Raw genomic sequence first — 10,678 nt, 5'->3', positions numbered from 1 at the left:
ATGTTTCCGAATAATAATTATAAAATCTACTCATTGTTATCACAATATCTAACCTTTTAATTATTCTATTGTTGACTTGCATGGCTATCTTTCGGTATACCTTGAATTTTTTGCGTCCAAACAAAACACTTCGCTTAAAATATTCCCATGATTTGTGCTAACTTAGATGAAGAATATTTCACAGCATCTCTCTATGCAGAAATCTTTAGCAAAAAATTTATGTGATATATAAAAATAAAATTTATAAAGTTATGTATAAATTTTATCACTATACACTTTTATTTGTAATTGTAGTGAACTATTTCATATTAACATATTTATCGAATTTCAAAATTTTATAATGAAATAACACATTTTTCATTAACTTATAAAATTAATATATTAATTTAAAGTACAAAATTAATATGTTTCAGAAACTTGAATAGCATACCATTTTTTATATATCTCAGAGGATATCTAAACAAAATTTGACGTCGAAGTCTTGAATCTGGTTTAACCAATAATCCTTTTATCTCATTCAATTAGATTTTAGCATGTTTTTTAAGACTTTTTTAAATTATAGTTTTATAATATTTTTTTCAATTTATTGAACACAAATTTGATTTTAAACTTTTGTTTAAAAAAAATATTATAAAATTATATTTTATAAAAATATTAAATTACGTTATATAGTTCGATCGGGACGGAGTGAGTAATTCTTAACTTATAAACGTCATATATGCTCAGTGACGGTGCCAAATGAGAACACCTGGAGGCTTGTGCCTCTGCAATTTTTCAAATAACATTTATATTTTTTGGATTTCACATGTATTTTTAACAGATACCTTTAATTGTACTATGTAATTAAGATTATAGTGTCCTTTTATGTATTTGGTCAATTGGTCCCGGCTCCGCCAATACAAATGCTGTTGTATTCTTGTTATTTCACAGTATTAGACACACGTCCCCATCGTCCTCAACTACACAAGCATGCCCGCCTGTACCGGTTTAATTTATTAATCACTATCTACTTTTTTAATATGTGATAATTTGTTATAAATATGAAACATGAAAACACTTGGTTTTAAAAGATATTATATATCTAAATTTATCTTCTGAAATAATATACTTCTACTCCAAAAATTTAACAAATACGACCACTGGATTTTTTCCCCCAAATAGAGTGAAATCTTGATTTAAATCGTTTCTTAGCACTAAGCCCACTGGTTCTTCCTTTTCCTTGCTGAACTCAGATGCGGTCCTGCGGAAAAGTTGTTAAGAAAAATTCTATTTCATCTTCCATTTCTTTGCATTTTACTTGAGTACGAAAATTATGAAAAATAATTAAAAAATACTAAAATGAGTAAATGATGAAAAATCATTATTAATGATTTAGTAGCATTCTAGATCGTGTAAATGTAGGCTGTAGTTGTTGATTTCAAGGCGATGTCTTGGAATTATTTTAAATATTAAATAAGGCCAAAATTATAAAGAGTCTTAAACTTTACTCGACTCAAATTATTCACAAACAACGATCAAACTCGAGCTATTAAGAAAAACTCGAACTCAGACTCGATAAAGAGAAATCTAACTTAACTCGGTTTCGGTATGAGAACGTTTGAGTCATTTCAAATTTTCTGATTCATACTAATAAAATTCGAATCCAAATTACCAAACAGATCTCCAGCTATGGAATTTTTTTCTTTCCGATGATGATGATGCAGAAGACTCTTAACACAAGTATATGACATGAAGTGTATACGTACAGTAAAAAATATATCAATGTTTCGTCTTTCATAGAAATCTGTATGAAAACACCAACAAACTTATTTTCATGTTCTTGCTTCACAGAAAAATTTAATCACTCGAAGTAGTATCTGCTAATGACGGAATAACAAGTCTCAAAATCATGTCTCGACAGAGGATCTGGTAATAGTGAAAATCACGGCTCGGATCTAACAAGAGTGTATATCAAGACCCGAAGCAGGATGTGGTAATGGTTTGGAATCGATAATGATGACAATAACAATGATAACAACAACAACAATAATAATAATAGTTTCAAAAAAAATATTTTAAAAATAATAACCCAGATAGGCAGATAAGTCTAAAAATTATAACTCAAAGTAGGATCTGATAGTAGTGAGAATCACAACTCGAAATACAATCTAACTATAGTGTAAATCATGACTCGGACTAGGATCTAGTACCGGAGTATGATTAAAAATTTCACCAAGATATTGAAAACTATGAACTTAAAACAAATACAAAAGATAAGGTAAACTATTGACTAGGAGCTGGAGCACCAAACAAAATGCTAAAAGATTAAAAGGACTATAATCACAACAAAAATGTCGGAAAAGGCTCAACTTTATTTATTTTAGAACGGGAGTACAGAACAACATTCGTTCATACAAAGTTACATCACAATGTAACACAGGGCGGGACCAATGGCAACAATGGTCGACATTCATCCCACAAGTCGGAAACTGCAACAATCTTGACAGATTTGAATTACCTCTAGATTGCAATGCAGTCTCCGCTGACAGCACCTTCAAGCTTCGTACTTGCAGAGGTTCTCGAAACCCATGTATTCATGCCTCTGAAGCTTACCGATCATGTTTGCTATTCCGACACCACCTGTCAAGAAAACGTTATTCATTAATATTAAGATCAAGTTTACCAGGCTGCAAAGAGATTCTCTAGACAAGATTAAATTGTCAATAACGATATGGACTTCACTTTCTAAATGCAAGGGAGTATTTACCTAAGGAAATTGCACTGATAAAGATAGTAGAGGCCAGAATGAAGATGATTATAGAGGACCTTCCAAGTATATTGATAACCCTTCTCACCACATGTTGTCCGACAAAAGCAGCAATAGTGGCCACAAGAACCAAGTAGAGAGCTGAGGCATAGGTGGAAACATCATTAGACATTAATGCATTTTTGAAATTCAATCATTATACTAACAAAATAAAAATAATTTTTTGCCAAATTAGAACACCTTGTGTACAAATTTCATACTTGGTATACCAATTTCCACCTGATTACACATCTTTGACGCACCCCGGCTGATTCGTTATTATGTTCTTTACGACTTCTCACATAATTATATAGATAGCTCAGAAAGTAGGTTTTGAGGGATGCCACTTACCATAAGGAACTGGGAAACGCTTTATGAGGTAGTATTCTACAACAGACATTGATGAAGAAAACATCATTGCAAAAGTGGCTGTTGCACTTGAGACCTGCACAAGGTTACAAGCGATTTAATGACCTCTTACAAGTCGTATGGTTACATGAATGACTTGGGCAAGGCTGGCTTCAGTTCAATATGCATATTACCCATCGAGTGTCAACTTACCTGTGGAGGGACTCCTAACTCCAAAAATAGTGGGCCCATTATAAATCCTCCGCCAAGACCAAGTAGCCCTCCAACTACACCAGCCACTACACCGAATAAGCAATAAACAAAGAGCTGTCCAACTCCAAAATTAGTTCCTGATTCTCCCTTCGATGCAATCCTCCGTCGTCCAGTGTACAGGCTAACTGCTTGATACAGAGAGACCCCAACAGAAACCGGAACCTACAAAACAATGAAAATGTACGAACATGTAAACATAGACCTGAGGGAAGCTTGAAGTCAAAAGAAGTAGACCTGTTATGTGCATACGAAAAGTATTCAAGCCCAAATCATATGTATTGTTACCTGTATCAAATTTAGCACCCAGTATTCTGTTGAACAATTGGATGTATAATTCTGTTGCAAAGCATCAAAAATCAGTGATTTCATGTATAATCATAATTTTAAATTTACTAGAAACAAAATGTTTTGTAAACATGTTGATAGTGGAGAAAACAGAAACCTTTGCAATCTGCACTGCAAGGAATGCAACCCAAACAAAACAAAGAAGCCCCAACTCTTTCCAGCACACATTCTCAAGAATAGATACCTGACATGACAACACTAATTAGGACATGAAACCTCGGATAAAAGAAGTTTGCTTCTTAGAGATCACTTACTTCTTCTTCCACAGTTTTCTGTGTCCCGTCTTCTTCATTGTCAGATTCACCAGGAAGTAGCTTGTAGTCCTCTTCGTCACCTATATACCAAGGCCATACCAGACATGTTAATGCTAGATAACAGAATATTTCAATCAACATAACTTGTTATTAGTATCCAAATTAACTGTGGCGCAACCCACCATTATCTGCCAGCTGGTTTTCAGCCTCCTGTAACAATAATAGGGAAAAAGGGCAACAAATGAATTGCGTTAGTAAGACCAAAAGTAATAGCATTAATTCTTTAAAGTTTGGTTAGCTAATAGAACATCTACTATTACTAAAATTGACATAAGACAAATATAAAGATTATTGTTACCTTCTGCTTCAAAATGGTTTCTCCTTTCCAAGTATCGATACCTTTTAAAAATGATTTTGTTGATGTGCCTGCAGAACACCAATCAGAAATGACTTTGAGACAAATACAAATTGACACAGATATTGCAATACGACAGACAGCTATTTCATTACCAATAAAGAGTACAATCAGCAGAATAGTGACCATCCAATCAGCAAAGAGCACGTTGAAAGCAACTCCGATACTAATACCAAGCATCAGCATCGGTTGAATAAGCACAGCCAAATCATAGTCAATGATCGGCATATTTATTGTCGGGTGACGTAGCTTAAGGTTATAGTAAACAGTAGAGACTGCTGCCCCCATGATCATACCTATAGAAAAGATAAAAATTACATCATGCCGTGAAAGCTTAATCGAAGCATCGAATGGGCTTTAATACTGAATGATGCAAGGTAACCTAGGCAGCATATGTCTATAATGTAGCAAGCAGAAATCGTAGAAAAAACCCTAGCAAGTTGTACCACTAATTTAACGAATAGAACAGTAAACATATTGTGAAAGTCAATTCTTACACATCACTACCAAATCTGAAATTAAAATGCGTCATATCTTTAAGAATGCCGACTATTTTTACATCTATGGCTTACACTTCGAGATTGCAGTTGCCGATTTAGGATCAAATCCAATAATTAAGGTAAGCATAGGAACAAAAATGCCGCCGCCGCCAACACCGCCTACACTTCCAAAAGCTGCTCCGCAAAATCCAATAATGGAAGCAACAACGATTTGCCAGTTAAATTCCAACTCCTGAAAGAAGCACATTCGAAAATTGTCCACATTATATACAATCTCAATATGACATCCGCAATCCGAATATCTGGTGAGGTCAACACAAAACAATAAGTAAACGTATACAAATTCCCTTGCACGGACAAACAGCTAACAAGAATTACTGGAAACCTATCCTGTAATTCATCCAAAAACACATGCAAGCACGATAAAAGTTCACATATATATATATACAAAAAATCAAACTTTTTTAGAATTATCATTAGTCAGTGTAGAGGGTACACAATTGGTCCCTCACAATTCACTGCTATTTTTTCCCAAATGCATTTTTTCCGGTAGCATAAAATTTTACTGTTCTGTAGATAACAGAAAGATGTGCACAGATCTGCCCCATCCCCACATCATGTTAAAATCAATACTCAACATTTCAAACAAACTACTATCTCACTATTAAATGCCCCGGTCCCCTAATAAATGAAATGCACAAACAAAGCAATGTGACTTTCCATCAAAATACAGCAAGTACTTTGTACATCAGCAAGAATACCTCAGAACAGCAGCAGGCAGAAACATATGTTATCTATACACAAATGACTGAATGAGCAATCCAATTAATCATATCAAGAAAAAGGACACAAACTTCATGAGCAACAAACCAAGAAACATAAAGAGATACAAATCTTACAGGCCAAACATGCTGATAACCAGACTGATTAGATTGCCACAAGAAATTTGCAGCCTTAAACAGAAAAGTTGGCTCAAATTCATCAGATGCATTATGGATCAAACCAGACCCCTCTTCCTTCAAGCTCCTTTCTGCTGAAACAAACACTGCAGCTAAAGCAAAGCTCCACACAATCACTGCTACTGATCTCCCAATCTTCCACTTAATTCCAAACCCCTCCATTATACTTCAAATTCTGGGAAAGAAAAAAAAAATAAACTTATCAAACCACAGTAAAAACAGTGAAATAATCTACACTATTTTTAACAAGAAATGTCAAGAATCAACTAAAGGGTATCTTCAAAATTCAAATATAAACAGACCCTTAAAGTGAAAACTCAAAATCAAACCAAGAAAACAAAAGGGTCTCACCAGAACACAAATTGATCAACTGGGTATTTCTCTGTTTGCACAAAACAAACCAAATGGATAAGTTTGAAGCTGGAGCGGTGGAGAAAAATGCAGAGTGACTTGTAGAAGTGGAACTTCTAAAGATAGACAAAACTAGGTGATAGATACAAAGGGGTTGTAAGCATACATAAGGTGTTCTTGAATTAGCAAAAATGAGGAAGTGTTTGGAGTCCATAGATGTTTGATTATTTTACGACTTTTGCTTACTAGTTGACACGTTATTGTTGTACACGTGACGGAAACGGCGGCCTTGTTGGATTGTGCATGGCAATTCAGAATCTTCTGTGGAGTCGGTTGTAAAGGGAGCTCATTTTTACTTGCTTCAAATTAGTTCATTTCCTCAACATAATGTTTGGAAACGAGAAGTCGAAAATTCAATCTTGTATTTCCTTTGTTGCTAGATTAAAATTTTTTATTTCTTCCCTTCTGAAGATTCGTTTGTCAATATGATGACTAAAGTTTTGAGAAATTTAACGGTTGATAATCCATTAATATTTTACAAAATTGAGAAAATTTTAGTCAGACGTCTTGAAATTTATTTTTTCATTTTTGATATACTGTACCACTAGCGGAAGTTGATGTCCGTCACTCTTTTAGAAAATGGGAGGAGAATTCGAACAAAATTTTGTTAGTTTATAATATCGAAATGTCTTATATGATATCCTACAGGACATTTGATCCAACATAGCAATGTTTAAGAACATCTCCGAGTGCATCTTAGTTGGCTCTTAAATATAATATAAACAATGTGACTTTTAGCAATTTAGTTAAACTTAAAAGTGTAAACTCCAACAATATTTTCTATATCTCTTCTCTACTTCATATTTTATTCATATTGGGCTCTACTATAAAACAAAAAGGAGAGGAAAATGTGGAGATGAATGAGAGTGGAGGAATGTTTTATTATGCAAAATTAAGTTGAGAGCTATGTGGTGCTTTTAACTTTGAGGAGAGAGGAGACAAAAACAATAGGATCTTAGAGCAACTCCAATGGGCTCCTCAAACAAGCTCTTAACTCTAAAATTTAGGAGGATATGAAAAATTAGAGCTCCAATGGGCTCCTAATGGCTCTTTAAAAATTTAAGAGCTTCATCTCTCTCCTTTCTTTTAAAGAGCATCTAGGTGCTCCTAACTTATTTTCATTGAATAAAATAATCACTTCTATTTCTATTCACTTCTCACTCCAACTTTTCTCTTAAATAATAATAAAATATAAGTTAAGAGCAGTTATAAAGAGTAGCATTGGAGCTCACACGTTATTCAATGTACTAACTCATTAGGAGTCACATTTTATATTATTGTTTAAGGAATGATTTAGGAGCATCATTGGAGATGCTCTTAGAGCATCCCCAATAGCCTCTTTATACAAACTCTTAACTTTAAATTTGAAGAACAAGGGAAAAAAGTTGCTCCAAGAGACTCTTAATGGCTCTTTAAATCACTAAAAGTCTCTTCTCTCTCCTTTTTTGTGAAGAGCTCTTAAAGACTCTTAACTAATATTATATGATATATTCTCTTTCTCTCACCACTTTATTCTTGTAATATCATGATTGCATTTTATGTTTGATAATAGAAAAATGGATAAGGAGTGAATATGAAGAGCATTGTTGGAGATGAACACACATTAATCTACTAGGAGTCAATATTTTATAATATATTTAAGAGTGAACTAAGAGTCTATTGGAGATGCTCTGAGTGATTTGAGGAGTCACTAAGAGTCTCTTGGAGTAATTTTTTTCCTCATCCTCCTCAAATATCAAGTGAAGAGACCCTTCATTTAGGCTCTTGACTTGAGATTTGAGGAGGATGAGAAAAAAAGTTGCTACAAAAGACTCTTAGTGGTTCCTTAAATCACTAAGAGCACATTGTTTCTCCTCAAAGTTAAGAGCCACCACATACCTCTTAACTTAATTTTGCATAATAAAAATTCATTCACTCCAATTCACCTTCACCTTTCCCTCATTTTTTGTTTTATAGTGGAGCCCAATATGAATAAAATATGAAATGGAGAAGAGATATAAAGTGTATTGTTGGAGTTTACGCTCTTAAATTTGTACTAAATTGCTAAAAGTCACATTGTTTATATTATATTTAGGAGCCAATTAAGAGGTTCTTGGAGATGCTCTAAGACTGTATTATTAAGACGAGCTCTCCAAACCTTATTTTAAGTGTAAGTTGAACAATGTTCTAACTCAAGTTCTAAATATAATATAAAAAAGTTACGAACTAATAATTTAGAATAGATTTAATTAACTTCGACTTCAACAACATGACTTATCCTAACTATATATTTAATATTTTATTATAATAAATTTTCTTTCATCATTAAAGGATAAAAAGTAAAAAGAGAAAGAAAAACTGTATAATAATTTATTATAAAATATAAGAGTAACCCACCTTACAATTCCTTAATTATAAAATAAGTTGACATACCAAATACAGGAACTATACGTAATTTAAAAATTCACACTTCAACACCACATTTCTCTTATTTATAATAAAATTCACACTCCCACACCACACACATCTTACGTATAATTCTACTTAAATTTCTGTGAACGACTATATGTGCTAAAATTAGAGCAACTCCAATCCTCAAAAATTCTTAGCTAAACAATGAGTAGGCATATCAAAAATAACAAATTATAATTGATCTCTTGAAATCTTTCACTTCAACCATACGTTCTCTTATCTATAATTATGACCAACCAATATAATCCATGCTATCGAAGCACAATATCTTACCGATTCAACAAATTTTACAGGTCCAATTTAATCAACAATTATAACCAACGCCGTTGGAGATGCTCTTTCTGAAATTCTCTCTCAAATCAGCCGGCGGCAAAAATAATTTTTTGCTTTTAATTTAGAAAAGCTGCAGCTAAACAATTTACTTTTCTCAACTTTTTATATATAATTAATAATTCTGAACTGCCTCGAGCCATAATAACTTGGTCACTTGGATTTCTACAATTCTACCGAATACTACAACTTGGATACCCCACGACCCCAACTAATCTGCATATAATAACAATACTATTATTATTATTATGCTGCTGAGATTCTCGTTTGCAGACTATGGACAATATTCGTGAATGTACTAATGAAAAAAACAAATAATTCCAAGACATGTAAGTCCAAAATATAAACATAAGATAATTCCCTGTGCTTGCTATGAAGAGGGCGGAATTAAGATTTTATCACGGGTCAAAAAAGAAAATAGTATCCCACTCGTATTTTAATGTGAAATATTATTTTATAATTTATTTTATAATTTTTTATATTAATATTTAAGTATTAACTTAAATAAGTAAACACAAGAGGCGAAGAGTACTTTTATATACCATTGACCAGTAGATCTAGCTACCGGTTTGTCCAAATATACTTGCTGGTCTTGGGATCTGTAAAAAGACAATGGTTAGCTGAAAATTGAAATGCGGGTCAATGGCATGCATGTAATACGGGAGCTCAATGTTCTCGTATACTTGAAAATGTTACTCCCTTTTTTTTTTACTTCCCTCGTTCGATATGTCTGATCTGTGAGATAAATTATTAATTTATGTTTAATTTATAATATTAAATATATTTATGAGTGATTTTGTTGGATTCGTATTTACGAGTAATATAATATGGTGAAATTTTTATATTTAATACTAATATAAAATTAAAGATACTAACGACCAAAAATATGTATCGGCAAGCGTGATAAAGAAAAACAGGAAAAGTATTATGAGACGGAGGGAGTATATAAAATATGCGTAAAAATGTAGACACACAGAATATGGTTTAATACATTAAATAAAATTTACATTACATAAAATTTTAAATATTTGTTGGGATAATTTTGATTATTAAAATTATGGTTATTAAAAATAAAAATAAAAATGGTTGTAAATAATTTTTGATTTATTAATTATGAGTAGTTCTTATCCAAAAGAGTTTTGAAAAATTAAGTTAATGAAAAAATTACTTCAAACTAACTTTTGATTTGTCAATTATGACTTATTTTTTAATTTGAAATTAATATTTAATTTATTACATATTTTCACAGTTTAAAATCAGAAAGAGCTTTTAAACTGGAATTAGAGCGGAACAAACAGCCTCTTAATCAAAAGATCAATTGATCATCGAGGGCTGCTGATTACCATAGTGTTTATTCTTCGTATATCCATTTTTTAACTAACCTTAGTTCGTCACGTTGTCTGATATTGACTTGCAACTTAACTACCATGTTATATTGTTATTTATAGCTAGATCTTGATTAAGACTTTAACAACAAGATTTAAACATAATTTTGTTTATTATAGATACGTAATGCAATATCAATGCATCATGCAGGGCTGGATTTAGATCTCAGCACTGCTCTAAAGTTTAAGGCTAATGCATGAAGTCACGTAAAATCTGAAAAA

At 32.4% G+C, this 10,678-nt stretch overlaps 1 protein-coding gene across 1 annotated transcript; it reads right to left on the bottom strand.

Moving 5' to 3' along the window:
• Positions 1-2,331: 2,331 nt before the first annotated feature.
• On the bottom strand, positions 2,332-6,448 carry LOC108207659 (sulfite exporter TauE/SafE family protein 3). The gene is made up of 13 exons (XM_017378095.2): positions 6,231-6,448; positions 5,820-6,054; positions 4,993-5,152; positions 4,516-4,716; positions 4,364-4,431; positions 4,188-4,215; positions 4,006-4,085; positions 3,849-3,935; positions 3,692-3,742; positions 3,347-3,568; positions 3,137-3,230; positions 2,747-2,887; positions 2,332-2,619 (listed from the first exon to the last, which is right to left on the bottom strand). Exons 2-13 carry the CDS (start codon positions 6,039-6,041, stop codon positions 2,534-2,536), a joined length of 1,440 nt encoding a protein of 479 aa, XP_017233584.1. The 5' UTR covers positions 6,042-6,054; positions 6,231-6,448; the 3' UTR covers positions 2,332-2,533.
• Between the last annotated feature and the right edge of the window lie 4,230 nt (positions 6,449-10,678).

The sequence above is a fragment of the Daucus carota genome, chromosome 1 (assembly GCF_001625215.2).
Source record: "Daucus carota subsp. sativus chromosome 1, DH1 v3.0, whole genome shotgun sequence".
Taxonomy (NCBI): Eukaryota; Viridiplantae; Streptophyta; class Magnoliopsida; order Apiales; family Apiaceae; genus Daucus; species Daucus carota.
This window is presented reverse-complemented; position numbering and strand designations above follow the sequence as displayed.